The sequence below is a fragment of the Podarcis cretensis genome, assembly GCF_951804945.1.
Source record: "Podarcis cretensis genome assembly, chromosome: 2".
Classification (NCBI taxonomy): domain Eukaryota; kingdom Metazoa; phylum Chordata; class Lepidosauria; order Squamata; family Lacertidae; genus Podarcis; species Podarcis cretensis.
The window spans coordinates 49,528,259-49,546,195 of NC_137171.1; the positions used below are offsets into that span (position 1 = coordinate 49,528,259).

The window sequence follows — 17,937 nt, forward strand, 5'->3', positions numbered from 1 at the left end:
AGTAATGGCTTTGTTATCTCAACTTGTCACCCACCATAATTCTGGCCATACTAGGAAATGGATAATTACTTCTCTTTTTCCCAAGGTAAAGATATATTCTTATTATCTAAGGGAGCTGTTGATCTCAAAGGCACAGTTTCAGCACAGAAACAACATACGATGAACTGCATCATCTCTTGACTTTGTTGCTGTGGCCTACAACTTTCTGCTTTACAAAATAATACTTAATTTTCAAGCTTAACTCTGAACATGCTCTTTGACAGTTGAACTGTGAATCAACTTATCAAAGAACAGCCTAAGAATCAGAAAAGAATTAATACATATGCAGCTAGAGGTCTGTGCATAGAGATCACAGAAGAAGTGTGGACAATCATGTTGAAATGTGCAAATCTCTTCTTCCTGAAGTGCAGAACCATTCCCCTGCACTTACATTTGAATTATTACAAACTACATACAAACTTTCAGGTGAATTAAGCCTTTTAAGGGAAAAATCAGTTTAAGCAGAATACCTCAAGAATCAGAAGACAAACATCCCCGACAGTGGTCCTTTTTGGAGGCAGAAATTTGAGGAAAGAGGTTAAATATGTCTGTGGAAATGTATCAGCTTGGAACGTATAAAATGATGATGATCTTCACTTTCAAAATTATAGAGATTCCTGTAGAATGCCACAGAAAGCATTGCAGTATTTCACCCTGACACTTCTCAGTGCTGCTCAATTGAATTGTTACATGAGATGACAGAATCTAATGAAATTCACCTTGTTATAGATTCCCATCTATATTATTTCTGCCAGATTGGGAATAGCCAGAGTGAATAATTGGGGACATGACCCCTATTTTGTTCTGGAGTTTCCCAGAAACATTGTGCCACCTGAAGTCAAGGCTTCACATGCTGTGGATAATAAGTTGTTTGTTTGTTTGTTTGTAAAAGCAATGAGATGGAACATCTATTTATTTAATTTGCTTTGGCTCATATTCTGCTGTCTGATGCTTGTATTTTGCCCTTTTCCAGAAGGCAGGACAGGTAACATGTTAGACAGGAATAGAGCTACTTTGTTCTAAAGTAATGGTTTCAGATGGTCTGATGTATACAGAACACATTCCTCCTCATAACTCTTAAAGTTAAAATGTGGAGAACTGCATTTCTGAAAATACTTCCATGTCAAAAACTCCCTCCTGCAAAACCTATTTAAGACCAATATGGGAAGAATATGCCATACCATCAATTGTGTCCTGGAGGTCAGAAGTTATTCAACTGAGATATCAGTGAAGATGGAAACAATAGAAATTAAGTCAAATGCTGTTTTAAATATAATAGATTGCACTACACAGTAATACTGCAAAAAAAAACCTTAGGAAAAAAGAATGTGGCACAGGGTCACTTCAGAACACAGGCTGAGGATAGTATGAGGAATGTTCCTCCATGTCAAATATGCCCTTTGTATAGGAATGCAAAGCACTGCACACAGTGTTTAAGTGAAAAGATGCTGCTATAGTCCACTGTCCCTGGTGTGCTAGATTGCAGAGAGCAAGGAAAAATATGTTTACACCTCTATGGAACTTTTCTCAAGGAGAAGAAAACTCAATATGCTTACGAGGGAGAAATCAATTTAAATTGAGCCAAAAGGGTAATTAGGATTTGACCATGGTTGTTTTTCACTGTCACAATGGAGTGAGTTTGAATCTGTAGCTGTATCATTAGAGTGGTCTTGGAATTCTAAAGCCTCTGACAGCATGGCCACTGGTGAAGGATGTTGGGAACTATAGTCCAACAACATTTGAAAGACCACAGGTTTCCCACCTTTGCCTTTGATGGAAGAGCAAGGTGCAAGTGAACTACAAACGGAAGCATAAATAAATTCCCAGTGTACAGAGTAACTCCTCACATTCCTTATGGAAAGCCCAAATACTAGGTTGAAAGTTAGATTCTTCTTTGGAGGTAACATTAAATACCTATTAAAACATAATGCCATGATATCTAATGAAAATGCAAGATTGCAGTTTCTAAAGAATGCCAATGAATTACAAAATATATTTGCATATGTAAAATATACTAGTGCATTACAACACAGCTTTGCATTTAAATGAATTTACTAATGAAGCCCAGGGAAATCAAGAACTGTACATACTGCAGCAAAGCAACAATTCAAGACATGCAGGATAATTGCGTTTTAAGACGGTGAAGAATGAAACTGAGCATTTGCTAACTTCTTGTCATTATTTTCCAGTGCAGTGTCCCTCATAATTTCCATAATTTATCAGATTTAAAATCCTTAATGGACTTGGTTAGTTGCTGCTGCAGTCACTTAAAAGCTAGATCAGAATTTAGGAAGACAGGATGCTTTAACAGGATGTGACTATAATGGTGCAAAAAGAAACATCACCAGCCTCTCACTTTGTCAGAGCCCATGAATCCCCTGTCTCACATTAAAGCAAAGCCGGAAGACAAGAAGAAAATACATTCAGGCAGCCCTGTAGTGTCACACATTCAATGACTCAAGACTGAAAATTACCTTGCTGTACAGAAGCAGCTATCCTATCTTTCCAGTGCATTTTCTCACTGAAATGGTAGTGAAAAGGCAGGATAGGACAGGCAGGATGGGCAAAACACCCCCATGAGATTTCCTCCAAATGGTCATATTAAATTCATTTGCAACTGCCGTAGACCTTCTGCACACCTGATCAAGGACAGCAAGTACTTTTGTGAACTGGAAGTACTTATGCACAGAGGATTACAACAATTTGTATGACCATGGCATAACTGACTGCTGCCACCATGGGCTTACTGTAGTGTATGCATGTACTTCTAGTTCACACAGTATTTCTAGCACATAATCACAGACGTGCACAAGTTGGGTAACATGGCAGTACTTGACCAGCTCTGCCATGCCTGAGAAACAGTCTGTCACTATCTTGCTGGAGGGATTTAAGCGCATACTGGAATGTTGGTTTTGTGCAGTTGAAGTGGCTCTGTCATGCTAGTTCAACAAATCCACTTTTAATAATAACAACAACAACAACAACAACAACAACAACAACAACAACAACAATATTTGTATCCTGCCCACAACAACAACAACAACAACAACAACAATAATATTTGTATCCCAACAACAACAACAACAACAACAATAATAATATTTGTATCCCGCCCTCCCCAGCCAAAGCTGGGCTCAGGGTGGCTAACGTCATATAAATAAGACAATATGCACAATACAAGCGATCAATCAATCAAGATACATCCCACAATGAATTCAAACAATTAAAATTAAAATTGGAAGCGGTTAATACTCGCCAAGACCAACTGTTTCCACTGATATTATAAGGACCTATGAGCAGTTCTTAAAAAAAGAAATGGCCTTTTTGCAGTTTGTAAAGTGACAGGGAAATGCATAGAGAAAGTGTGGAATGAACAAATCACTAATGGGAAGATGTATAAACACCTGCAAGCAAATCCAGATGGTTGCAGGGCATTCAAACAAATCAGAATGAATGATCAATAAAGACCATATGTAATCTAACCTCTGCTTAAGCTTTGTGCTAGTAAATCAGAATGAATTATCAATAAGGTTTGCTTATTGGGCAGCAAGGGGGCATATAACTAAATGCCAGAAGTAGGGAAATAGCCATCAGGTTGGACTACGGAGGTGGTGTGAGCACACATTTCCCAGATGAGTAAACCTAAACTGCTTGATTTCTTTTATTTCTGGGCTTTTAACTTAAACCAGCAGCCAGAAGCTTTACTTTGGAAAAACATGGCAGACCTGCAAAACCCATTCTGGTAGCAATGTACACATGTGTGTAGAATAGTGGGGTTCTGGGCAACAGTGCCTAGAGTATCATTTCATAGAGGTATAATCTCAGATTTGCAGTCAAATGATTTTATTCATTGCTCCCCTCTCTCCCCATCTCCCCTCCCTTCTTATTGCCAAGAGGAAGACCCACCAGTGTGTCTTCTCCAACAAGCTGGTTCTCATACTGTCTTCTTTATTTTCAGTCTCACCGAGTGTTCCTCAAGTTATGCCAAGATTGCCAAGGCAGTTGAAACGTTTGTAAGCCTAGTCAAAGGCCTTTTGGAAAAGCTGTTGGATTACCGTGCTGTGATGAATGATGAAAGCAAGAACAACCGCATGAGCTGCACTGTGAATTTGTTGGTGTGTAGTGTTTTGAAGGCTTGCTTGAAGACGTTCTTCAGATAGTAAATCAAGAAATCCATACACTAGGATGGTGGGGAAATGTTTTGAAGTTGTGAGCAATCTACAAAATCTGCAAATGCTTGATCTGTTTTGAAGGTGGCTCATAGTAATGACTGAAGGGAGTAAACATAGAAAGGAAATGGAAGCTATACTGTATCCTCATATTATCATAGACCTGGAAGGGAAAAAATAAGTTATCAAGTCTAAATTGTATAATGTTAGGTAGAAACTTCTATCCAAAAAGTCTTAAGAGAACACTCCATGCATTCCCAAAAAAATAAAATCGGGTTGCTAAGAGAGCAGCAAGCCAATATGCTCAACAACATTTATATAGTACCTTTGGGGTACTATATTAGATTAGTAATTCCTACAGTAGCCCAGTAAGGTAGGTTGATACAATTCCCCTTATCCTGTTGATGGGACACTGAGGTTTAGAGGGTAGAATCATACCTAGTGTACTCATGCCCGAGGTAAAACTTGAATGAATCAGGTACTTTCTGATTCACAGCTTATCTACACTACTACTGTCTCTTACTGCTGTATACTTCATAGAAAACAACGTATGGTTCTAGATCATTGGTAGGCAAACTAAGGCCCGGGGGCTGGATTTGGCACAATCGCCTTCTAAATCCGGCCTGTGGACAGTCTGGGAATCAGTGTGTTTTTACATGAGTAGAATGTGTCCTTTTATTTAAAATGCATCTCTAGGTTATTTGTGGGGCATAGGAATTCGTTCATTATTTTTTTCCAAAATATAGTCTGGCCCACCACAAGGTCTGAGGGACAGTGGACTGGCCCCCTGCTGAAAAAGTTTGCTGACCCCTGTTCTAGATCATAGAAATCATAGAATTGTAGAGTTGGAAGGGACCCTGAGGATCTAGTCCAGCCCCCTCCAATGCAGGAATATGCAGCTGCCCTATACAGGGATCGAACTGCAACCTTTGCATTTTCAGCACCACAATCTAACCAACTGAGCAATCATAATGCTCAGCACTGTAACTAAGCCACACCTTACAGAGAAAGGCAACATTTGTCCTACCTACAAGGGTATTGGCCATTCTGAGCTGCCTAACTTATCCACCCTGTTTTCTGTCATCAAATGTATGTCACAGTTTGTGTATTTGATCGAAAATCGTCCCATTGGCTTACTTATGAAGAACTGTCAGCCCCAGCATGAACATATACATTAGAATTCATGATATATCACTCGGCAGATAGAAGGCCTGATTCTTACTTTTCTCAAGCAAAAACTTTTCATCAACTTGCTGTCATGAACTCAAAATATTTTCACCCTAATGATTTCAAAATATCATTTCATTGAGAATCAGCAGAACTGCTGTGGGGAAATATGTTATGACCCTAGATTGGGACCGTACATTACCAATTATTGTATGAATTCTGGTTTCAATCAGAGGCAGTGCATAAGTAATGCATATTCATGTTAGTGCTAATTAAAACCTTGAACTTTTAGTGATGAAATATGACATAAAGGCAAAGTGATTCCCTGAATGAAACTAACCATGATTTCTGTGTGCAAAGGTGATCAGATTTCATTCGTTTTCCTTCCCTAGAATTTCTACAAGGAGATTAACCGTGAAGAGATGTATATAAGGTATGGTGATCGTTCAGCTGGTTTTGTTGTTATTGGAGATACCGCTATTGTTTTTCCTCACATAATCTACAGGAAGTTATATGGAATTGTGGTACATAACTGATAGCACTCCATTCCCCTCAACTTTGCAATGTCTAACGCTCATCCAGTCCTGTATAAATCTTGCTTGAGCCTTCTGCAACTAAGCCATGCCATACATATAACTTTAATTCCCCACCTCACCCTGGTATTTCATTTGAGTGAACCAATCAGGTGCCTGGCTTTCTCTCTCTAAAAGTTATGTAACGGGAGCTGAAATTTGAAGCAAAGTAGATGACACATTCCAAGTTGGCAGATGGAATCAATCCTGATTGCTTTGCATTAGACAAAAATCTGTAAATAAAGACCTGCTCTGTGGGGTGTGCTGCTGCTGTAGTGTCTTGCACATGAAGCACTACATTTGGAATTAGATCGGAAGTCGAAGATATCTTTGCAGAAACAGCTTTTTTATACGATGTATATTGTGAGTATGTGTGTGATGATGATAAATAGGCACATTAGATTTGTAAAGCCATGAAATTGCATCTGTAAATCCATAGGCAACAGTCAGCATTTTAAACCCTGCTAGAAACATGCAAGTTGTTTCTCCCTTCCTCGCTCCCTATTTTCAACTCATAGGCAAACTTAGGATTTTATAAAGCAGGCCAACAAGCATCTTTCAAACTAGTATATTAGGACAGGCAGTTTGTCAAGATGGATCGTACCTGCAATGTGAACTTGGAGATGTGCAGTGCATGCAGTTTACCTGTGCTTTCAGTTCTGATGTTCATTTTCTTTCTCTTGGAACAATAAAAATACAATGCAAGAACTGTTTCCTCCCTGCCCCACAAAAAATAACCCTTCTTTTGAATATGCACTCCTCTTAAAATTTTGAATTCCAACATGTTACATCAGTTTCTTCATGAAACTTGCTTATCTTCTTATCAGGGCATGTTGCTTCTTCCCTTATATGAATACAGTATAAGGATATGGATATTTAGCAAGCCTTTTGTGTCTCTGTGAATTTGGATAATGTCAGCTGCAACTGACAGAAGATATATGTAGCTCCTTTCATGGACTACAAGAAAGCATCAGCACCAACTCTGGTTTTAAGCCTGTTTTCAGTATAGATAGAAGCAAAGTGGTGAAGGGAGAATAATTAAGGATGTGAGGCTCCTTCATTTCTCTTTTTTGTAATGCAGCAAAAGTCAATGGGAGTGGTCTTCAAAGCTCTCATTATGTTCTCATTTGTATGTTAGCTTTCGTGCCTTCACATTGTCAAGCTTTGCTTCATAATGAAGGCAGTCAGAAATATAACATTTGATCCGGCCAGACATTAAGCATTTTTAAAGTTCTATTAGTCTGAACTCAGTTTTAATACATTAATTTATTATTATACGTCCCAGATTTGAATGGTGGCAGTCCTGCTCATCTTGTCAACTCTTCATTAACTTTTCTTTTGTTCTGTCTCCCTCACTCGCTTCATCCACTATAACAGGTACTTGTATAAACTTCGGGATCTTCATTTAGACTGCGAGAACTACACTGAGGCAGCCTATACTCTTCTGCTGCATGCTTCGCTTCTGAAAGTAAGTAATGTTATGAATTTCAGTTAGTCTACTGTGGCTGAGACTAACATTTGATACATTTCATGGGGCCTACAAACAGGGGACTATCAAGACAACTGTAAACCATTGGCCCTTTTCCATTAGCACCCCTAACAAAGTTTGAAATGGGAGAGCACTGAAGCGCATTTAAATCCCACGCTCTTTCATCTTCCCCCGGTCTTATACTGTATACAGCATGGGTAGGCAAACCAGCCCAATCGCCTTCTCAATCCGGACAGTCTGTGAATCAGCGTGTTTTTACATGAATAGAATGTTTCCTTTTTTTAAAAAAATGCATCTCTGGGTTATTTGTGGGGCATAGGAATTTGTTCATTTTTTTTCTTCAAAATAAAGTCCGACCCCCCACAAGGTCTGAGGGACAGTGGACCAGCCCCCTGCTGGAAAAGTTTGCTGACCCCTGGTATACAGCATTAATGTCTCACATTGACTGATTTGTAGAAAAGACTCTACGACCCAAAAGTAGAGACAATGCACATACTTTTGTAACCGAAGAAAATCTTTAATAAAAATTAGTTTTAAAAAAAGTTCTCCAAAGGAGATACAACACTTTTTCTACCGAGATATAAATGTACATGTGCAAATTTGCCCATCAGAATCAACATGCATATCACTGGTGTTGTTTTACACTGAAATGCACACAGTGAGTGATTGGACAAGGACTGGGTCCATGTTCAGTGCATGTATTTTGTACTCAACTACAGTATTGTACCTGGTTTGTCAGAACAAGACTGCTTTGTTTGTATCACTCCAGCTCCTAAATTATAGACAGATGGCAATTATGTATTTTCTTCTTCTTTTCTCTTCTCCTCCTCCTCAGTGGTCTGATGAACAGTGCACTCCCCAAGTCATGCAAACAGAATTTCAGAGTTCACAAACTCATCGGCACCTGAAAGAACACTTGTATGAGATGATAATAGAATACTTTGACAAGGGAAAGGTACTATTATTATTATTATTATTATTATTATTATTATTATTATTATTTCCTGCTGAGGAGCTTTAGACAATGGCTTTTAAGTTTGTTCCACAATATAAGGCTCACCAGTTGTTTTTTAAATAGTCTGATGGGCTAATATAACATTCTTTCCATTTTGCATACATCATGAAGTATATTGCTTTTAGTCTTACTGGTGGTACAAACATAGTGTTTGTGCATAGATTTATTTTTTTACAAGTGTATGCAAGTTTCCATTAGCAAGGTGACCTTTCCATTAGCAAGGTGTTGCTATGATTGAGGCAACACATAGATTATGTATTGAGATCAAGCCAACACGTTAAGGTCTACGTGACACTGCTAAAGCCATCTAGGCTTTGATCTATCATATTTTGAGGTCAATAGTAAAGCAGTTTTTATCTGTAAGGAGCAGATGTTTGCATTGAAATCACTGGAGAACTTAAAGGCTTTCTTTCAGAAGGCGTATTTATCTCCTAGGAAGGCACTAGTCTGTAGTAAATTCTACCCTGTGCAACTGACATCTTCCATTTAGCCGTGGCAATAGTTCAAAAGGTCTTGGAATTTGGTGATAGCATTGTGAAAGTTTATTCTCCAGAACATTTACTTTTTGTCATGGCAACATGAAATGTGGCACAGATGTGGAGAAGGCCAGTGCGTGTACATAAACAGGTCACTATTATACAGTGGAGGAAAAGTTGAGATTTGTAGATGTTATCTGGATAATATCTGGTGTCCTTGTCTTAAAAAGAAGATTTTAATATAAGGGCACGTTTGCACAAAGGTGGACTTGATCTAATTTAGCATAGACCTGGTTTACTGCATTAAGTTTGTACTGATACAGCAATAACCTAGGGAAGTCTTCCCACAAGAATAAAATAATAAATTTTGAGATTTGCATGTATGAAATATCACATGTTAAGATTAACATTAGCCTGTTTTTATCAGAAGGTGTGTGTAGTTGTTTGATACTCTTGACGGTGCCCCAAAAATCATACATCTTCTTTAGGTGCCCTTTATGGCACTTAAATATAATACTTTTGGAAAGGTAACACACAAGCCTTTAAAAATATTGGCTCAAAGCAAATGCCTCTGGTAGCAGACGTGACATTCTTCTGGTTTTCAGAGATAAAAGCTGCCCTACTTGTGCTCTTCTTTTAATGGTTCATGCACCTTTCTTTTAATAATTTTACACCTTTATTTTTGCACATTAGTCTTTTGTGTTTCAGATACATTTGCCTCTAATACTTCATTTTACACATATCCTTAATTAGTGGTGTTTTAGATATATATATTGTTTATAAAAATGTATTCCACTTAATGTAATAAAAAGCTCTAAGCAGTTCAATAATCAATAGAATTTTGTAAGGACTAGATGAAAACAAAATATGATTGTACCACAAAAAGCTGAGCAGCGTGCAGATCTTTCAACACTGGTGTAATATGTGGAAAGCTGGATGTCCCACTAAGCACCACAACAGCTATATTTTGCATGAGCTGCAGCTTCTGAACTGAGTGCATTACAGTAGCCTAACGGTGAGTTTACCAATGTATGAATCACTATGACAAGACTATTCTTGTCCACAGAATTCCAAAGTTGGTGTACCAGGTAATGTTGGTAACGTGTTCTCCAAGCCGCTGAGATCATCTGGGGCTCTTGTGAAAGCAGCACCCCTAACTATGTACCTCTTCCTTCAGAAAAAGTGTAACCCTATTATGATCTTATATACAACAATGTATCTGAAAACCACCCAACCTTATTAGCACTAATTGAACCCATGACTTCATGCTGGCACCATTTTAGAATATGCATGGACTCTCATTTCAGATTTCACAAAGAAATCAAGCTAGGCAGAATCATACTGGTGACACCTTGCCCAAATCTCCTAAAGATCACTCCAAGCAGTTTCATATAGATATGAAATAGCATTGTGGACAAACAGCACAGTCACCCAGTATTACTCCCTGGAAGCATCACTAAGATCGCCATACTTGGTGATGACTGTAAGCATTATTTATTTTTGTGATCTTGTGATTATGCTTCTGAATGTCCTGTTGTTTGCAGATGTGGGAAGAAGCAATATCCTTGTGCAAAGAGCTGGCAGAACAGTATGAAATGGAAATTTTTGATTATGAACTTCTCAGCCAGAACCTGGTAGGAATGCCACTCTCCAAAAATATCCAGTTACTTGTAATTTCGTATTTCTTTTTAAAACCTTTATGTAGATCTGATGGCCAGCATTAATCGTGTTGATTCATACATACTGCTGAATTACTCAATGTTCAAAGACTTGCAGTTTAATATGTGATGTCAAGTGAACTAAAAGTGCTGTCTGTGGTATTTGATTCCTCCTTGCTGTTCCATATATGCAAATCCTGAAGTGTGTTTTGCATTTGCTGAGTGATGAAAGTGCATGTGTAAACTTACTTAGGTGGTGTTTGTCAATCTGTATTAAGCTGCTTAATAAAAGTAAATCAAGAACACTTATAAAAATGATCTATGCTTTCTTTTCTTATTTAAGTTGATTGGAGAGAGGAGTGGGCCTGTTATGACATTCTGTAAGTTGTAGGAGGGTAGCTATGATGTAGCCAGGAAATCTTCATCATGCTGGAAGGCACATGAAATTCTTTCTGGTCAAATGTCCTCTAAATCTTCAGATTTTATTTGCTTCAGGCATCAATTTTTTTATCTCTTCTAGAATTTTTTAAATAATTCGCTGTGTGGGGTGAATAGTTGTTTTTCTTTTCATAGTAATATGCAAATGTACTAATATACAAATGCTCAAGGAAGCTATGTAAAGCATAATTGCCTACTTAATGAAAGTGATGTTAACCAGTTTCTTTTTACTGTGATGCTAAAGGAACCTATCTGTGTCTTTACTTTCAGAGGCAGCAAGCAAAGTTCTATGAAAATATTATGAAAATTCTGAGGCCTAAACCAGACTACTTTGCTGTTGGATATTACGGCCAAGGGTTCCCCACCTTTCTAAGGGTAAATGCATCTGCTTTGTGTACTTTATCTTTAATAACTGTTTGTACATAGCCCCAAGGAACACCAATATTCTGCCAGTGAAAATGGAGTTATTTACTGCAGGAGAGATTTATCTTCATTTGACTCTGCAATGCACAGGATTTCTCTTGCAGCCATCTGAAGTGTCATTTGTAACAATAGTGAGTGTCACATTTTCAGAAAGAAATGTGATTTATTGCATTCTGTTCTTTTTCCTGCTGCTTTCAAGGTTAGAAGAGGCTTACAGTGGTGATAAGGGAATGTTCTGGATTTTTACAAGACAATCATAATTAAGGAATGGTTTATAGCTGGAACTCTTCCTAATGAACAATAATAACAGCAATACAAATAGCCCAGAGAATGAAACAGGAAATCTAATGACAATTACATCTAGTGCGCTTTCATTTATATTTGCAATTTGTATAGGTGAAATCTCATAAAACAGCAGTGCTTTACTACAGTTTTTATGATTCCTGTTGCTGTTAATAGCTTAAACTTTCAAATGCTGCTAATCCACAAAGTCAATTTCCGCTTCCTCACCCTTCAAAAACTGATTAGCAGCACAGCCATAGCCTGAGATACACTGAAGAATACTAGATGTCCCTACCCAGCCTATCAACCTACAGGAGAATTGTGTGAGTAAGGAGCAGTGGTCCATAATGGACTTTTTGCTTCTTTAAAGAATGGCAAGGTTCTATTGTTGTTAGCCGCTCTGAACCCGGCTTCAGCTGGGGAGGGCGGGATATAAATAAAATTTTATTATTATTATTCACCTTTTTAAATTGGCCCTCACATATAATGTGTTGCAAATGATGACCTTGAAATATTGCTGGTGTTAAGAAGACAGTGTTGCATATGCAGCCTGCATTCACTATTGCTAAGAGGAAAAGAGTAAGTAATGTTCTAATGCATAGCAATATTATCTACAAGTTTGTAGTCTCAAAAGTCATCTAAGCTTTTCTTGCAGAACAAAGTGTTCATCTATCGTGGCAAAGAATATGAGCGGAGGGAAGATTTTCAAGCGCAGCTGATCAGCCACTTTCCAAATGCTGAAAAAATGACTACTACTGCACCCCCTGGAGAGAACATCAAAAACTCCACAGGCCAATGTATCCTTATAATCCTTATTAATAATCTATAGTTATTAATAAAGGGGAAAGAGATGCCTAGTGTTAGATGGAAGTCTAGAGAAAGCAATACCGAAATTCTCAGTGTTTTAGGTATATTTTTTGAAGATAAACTCCTAAAGTGTTTTACATATACATTGGAAATATATGGAGTATACAAATAGACATTCACATATTCCAAGAAGCTATGCTTGGTTGTGGCTCTATGAGCACTCGGTAACTGGCACAATTTACTACTCTACTTAATGTGTAATGCTATATTTATTTTAGGTTTTCTGAAGTATTTAATGTACTCTCTTGTAGGCTACGACCTGCCAGTAAAAAACATCCCTGCTTTTGTAAGTACGCATCTGTTGGGTTCAGCAGCTCTTTTCCAGTTGGCCACAGTGATCTTCACCTTTCTTTTTAATTATGTATTTATTTTTTAGAAAATGTTTGAGTTAACCAACATCACTTGAGAGACAGTTCCAGATACTTGTGTTTATCTATAGTTATAACTATAGATATAAGCAAACTATGGGAAGGGAGGCAGGAGAAAATATATTTGCATGAGAGGATAGGAGAGAGGAGGAAGCAAATTGCACATTCTAAAATTGAAATAGGGTCTTTCTCCATAAAGATAAATCTGCCATTTGTGCTAAGTGCATATCAGAATCCTTAATGAAACACAATGTGGGATGCATTCATTTCTCACTTCTTTATATTATACCAGATTGCATGGTTCAATGCTGAAGACAAAAAATTACTTTTAAGAGTTGAAAGTGCTATAATAACACTATTATTTTCCTCAGTGTACATACACTTTTTAAACCTACTATAAAAAGGTAAAGGGAAGCCTGACCATTAGGTCCAGTCGTGACTGACTCTGGGGTTGCGGCGCTCATCTCGCTCTATAGGCCGAGGGAGCCGGCGTTCGTCCGTAGACAGCTTCCGGGTCATGTGGCCAGCATGACTAAGCCGCTTCTGGTGAACCAGAGCAGCACACAGAAACACCGTTTACCTTCCCGCTGGAGCGGTACCTATTTATCTACTTGCACATGACGTGCTTTCGAACTGCTAGGTTGGCAGGAGCAGGGACCGAGCAACGGGAGCTCACCCCGTCACGGGGATTCGAACCGCCGACCTTCTGATCAACAAGTCCTAGGCTCTGTGGTTTAACCCACAGTGCCACCCACATCCCTGGTTAAACCTACTATAGAACCCTGAAAAACGAAGTTGCCTTATGGTGACTTAGACAGTTGGTCCATCTAACTCAACACTATCAACTGTGATTGGCAAAGGTATTCTTGATCTTTAAACTCCAGGATGGGTAACTTCTGGCCCTCTAGTTGTTGGACTCCAACTCCTATCATCCCTCATCATTAGCCATACTGGCTGGGGCTGATGGGAGTTGGAGCCCAATAGCAAGAGGATTGAATGAGCTCAACCCCAGCTTTAACTGGAGATGCTGGGGACCTCTGCTACTGAACTATGAACCTTCATTTGAAAATAATTACCAGAGGTGAGCATACATAGATGCCACAAACCATGATGTCTTTCACATACAACTTTAATATGCTGAAAAATTACTGTCCATCTCCAGCCTAAGAGGGAAGAGATGTTGACAGGATGATAAACAGTTATGGTTTAAAGGCATACATGGAACAGCTGTCATATCACAGTTGTGCTTTGTGCAGGCAGGCTTTACACAGAAAATGATGTACATCATGTCAATACTGTGTCCACTACTGCAAAATGCATCAACGAAACTACTTAAAATAATTTTGCACATAGTTCTTGTTAGCAGTATATGCCACTCTATGAATATGTCACAGAAATAATAAAAATTTGACCACAGTGGCACACCTAAGTCCATAGTGTTTAAGGATCATTCACAAAGTCAGAGAGCGGTTTGTTTCTTCATTAGACCACCATCACCCTCAGGTACAAAGCTGTATACTGACAATGCAAGTTTTAGCACCACAGTAATTCCTTTTTGTTTATTTTTAAACCTCTGCCACAATGGCACTCTTAACTCCAACAGTGGTTGGTAAAATAAGATATAAAACATTTAAAACAAAAAGTGCCATAAAACAGCTGCCATCGAGTCTATCACTCAGGGAGGAAAATCAAAAGCGTCACTGGGACACATCAGGAAGTATCTGAATGGCCTCATAGAAATGCCTATCTGAATGCCCTGAACAACAAGCGGTAGAGCAAAGCATCACCCTCTCATTGAAGGAAAAACAGTCATTTAGAGCAGGGATGGGTAACCTAGCACCCTCTACAGCAGGCTTCCTCAACCTCGGCCCTCCTTTTGGCCTACAACACCCATGATCCCTAGCTAGCAGGACCAGTGATCAGGGATGATGGGAATTGTAGTCTCAAAAACTTCTGGAGGGCTGAGGTTGAGGAAGCCTGCTCTACAGGTTGTTGAACTATAAATCCCATCATCCCTAACCTTTGGCCAACATCTGGAGGCTGGAGGGCCACAAGTTCCCCAACCCTGGTTCAGAGCTTTCTTAATGCTAATAATAATAATAATAATAATAATAATAATAATAAATTTATTTATATGCCGCCCATCTGACTGGGTTCCCCCAGCCACTCTGGGCGGCTTCCAGCAAATTGAAACACAATACACTCGCTTTAGCTATTTTCTCAGCACGTTGCAACATTGAATGCATTATTTGTATTTGTTCTTTTGAAGTGAAAGTTGTGGTGATTTTATTTCTAAGCATGACACTGTTTATTCATTCGGGTGGTATTTTTGGATCATGATTTGTCAAGACCATGTTCATACTGTAAGGAGGGCTTAGAAAGCTTTAAAAGCCTTAAGCCTGTCTTTTATAGGAATGTTTTATAACAGCTTGTCAAAATATCATGTGTCTCCATTTCTCAGGCCCAACACTCAAGCTAAAAGCACTTAAGAACCAAGCTCTTTTTGTTTTCCATTCACCCTTCACCTTTCCTTTCTTCTGGCTTCCTATTCTGGGAAAGGAAGCTGTCACACATACACAATCACCTTTTAAAAAGAGACATTTCCTACCTGTAGGGCGCAATTTTGAAACACAATTTTAGTAACCAAACAAATGTTCCTTGTTTGATTTCTATATTATGCTGCAGTGCTTTCCACTCAAAGATGTAAGATGTAGGAATGTAGGAAGCTTCCTTTTTAGTCATTCATAAAGTGACTGAATGGTGGGACACTTGCAAGCAGTCTTGGATGAAACTGATTATCTTGACTCATTTCAGTCCTGGTTCAGATCCTACTATGAACCTTGGTCTCCCTGATGGATAAATTTAAGATAAGGATAAGGAGACAGTTAAGCAGAGTGTGACCTTGATGTTTTTATTTGGTGTCTCTGTGGTTTTTGATACTATTGAGCTGCTCAGAGTGGCTGGGGCAAGCCAGGCAGATGGACAGGGTACAAATAAAATCGTCGTCGTCATCATCTTCGTGAACTGAGTCAGTGAGAGATGTTCTGACAGCACTGTTTTAAAATGCTTTTGATTGTATCTCCAAGTTCAGTTTCAAATAATAGCACTGGGTCATTATTTGGGGGCCCTTGTTATTTTTGCTGTGCAATACCACAGGGTGCCATCTTGTCCTCAGTGCTCAGTGCCACCTCTTTTTCTCTGTAACATCTGATTCAGGGGAGACCATGCAAGACCTGGACCAGTGCCTGTACTTAGTGGTACATTGAGTCTGACCCTGGCAAAACAGAGGACCTAGTCTTGATAATTAATTGATTACCTGCTTGGGTTGGGGTCATATGCCATTTGAAAGACTTCTGATTCAATCTTTGTCACCAGTGGCCCCAGTGACCTTACCAGATTCAACTAATAAGGCATCTACAGCCCAGGATAGCCTGACCACTGTTTCTTGAGGTTGGCCCACAGGCTGAATTTAGTGCAAAATGCAGAGGCTGAACTACTCACTAGGGCAGGCTGAACTGCTCACCACCACCACGTTATGCTACTGCTGAAAGAAACTCACTGGCTGCCAATTAGCTACCAAGCTAAGTTGAAAGTGTTGGTTAAATCGCTTTAAGAAGGACATGTTGGCTCAATATATTTTAGACACATTGAAAGTCATGTAATATTTTTGAACCTAAATTTTAATTAATGTCTACTTTGGCAACTACTGTCAACTCCCCAATACTCCGTGTTTTTTGTTTCCAAGCTACTCATATCCGCTTACAAAGCTTAGCAGAATATGCTGTAATGTTTTTGTCCTTAACCAGTGTGATCTTAGATGTACAATGCTTCACAGTTCAACCAGTTTTGGAAGAACACCCTCAGTTCAAAAATAAGCCAGTTCCCGATCAGATTATCACGTGAGTTTATGTATTTGTTGAAACTGATTGTATAAAAATGCTTGAGAGTGGCATAGTCAGTGGGTTATCTTCTGTCTGGCTTCCCTACCAGCTAGAAATCTAAAAGTCAAGCCAAACTTCAGATGGAATGTAGTCTTTCATAACATGAGGAGCTTTAATCTTTATACCATTCAGGATCCCAGTATTTGTTGGAACGCCTCTTCCAATGTGAACCTGCTCAGACAGCAAGAGAATCATCTAGGGCACTTCTCTGGGTGCCCTTGGCAAGAGAGGTTCAGAGGGCGCTGGCAAGGGAGAGGACTGTACAGAAAAAAGAGTGCAAAGGGCACCTACTAAGCAGAACTAGAAGGTGGTGAGCATCAAAAGGAGGCTGGTAGGACCTGTTATCAGCACACAACTGTGTTGGTGACTTGTGGGTGTCATTTGGTAGTCCACCACACCTCAACCAGGATGATGTATCAGCAGAGTATGCAGAGCCCTAGCAGAGTCTTCAGAGATGTCCTGCTCCCAATGGAACAGCCTGTTCCAGATTCCTCTCCCATACAGTTCACAGTAACAAAGTATTTACTGTCTCCAGACACATGACAAATCGAAACACTACTATCTACTATATACAGTTCTTTTGATCTTTGAAGTAAACATACTTATGTACAGATCCACAACCACCACACTAGGTAATGCTGCTGTGTAAAACCCTCAGCCTCTTCCCCTGACTCATAACAGATTCAGAGTCAGACCCAGGTCAGGATATAGAAGTCTGAGGCACTCTCTTTTCCATTTCAGCAGAGAGTATCAATAGGACCTACAAAATGCACTTTGTTCTAATTTTTATAGCCCTTGCATGAAGAGTTAAAAGGATTAAAATGCAAAATACCATGGACTCAGAACAGGATGTGTGTAAGCAAGTGCTCTCTGCTTACAATATGGACTACTGGACCGGGTTTTTCCCCCTTGGGTCAAATGTTTGAACCCTACCCTGTCACAGCCATGGAGCCCAACAACATATAGAGAACCAGTTTTTTTTGCTTCACATACAGACTTAAATACCAGTCAATAAATAACATGTTTAGTTCAT

General features: G+C 39.0%; 1 protein-coding gene across 4 annotated transcripts in view; it reads left to right on the forward strand.

Annotated features, from left to right (window-relative positions):
• DOCK2 (dedicator of cytokinesis 2) overlaps positions 1 to 17,937 on the forward strand; it is a 246,372-nt gene that overhangs the window by 204,116 nt on the left and 24,319 nt on the right. For all 4 annotated transcript variants that reach the window (XM_079964756.1, XM_079964759.1, XM_079964757.1 and 1 more), the window contains 8 exons: positions 3,998 to 4,154; positions 5,768 to 5,808; positions 7,325 to 7,415; positions 8,272 to 8,391; positions 10,472 to 10,561; positions 11,294 to 11,398; positions 12,384 to 12,525; positions 16,781 to 16,862. In XM_079964756.1, coding sequence (XP_079820882.1) covers positions 3,998 to 4,154; positions 5,768 to 5,808; positions 7,325 to 7,415; positions 8,272 to 8,391; positions 10,472 to 10,561; positions 11,294 to 11,398; positions 12,384 to 12,525; positions 16,781 to 16,862 — 828 coding nt within the window. The remainder of the gene's footprint in view (positions 1 to 3,997; positions 4,155 to 5,767; positions 5,809 to 7,324; positions 7,416 to 8,271; positions 8,392 to 10,471; positions 10,562 to 11,293; positions 11,399 to 12,383; positions 12,526 to 16,780; positions 16,863 to 17,937) is intronic.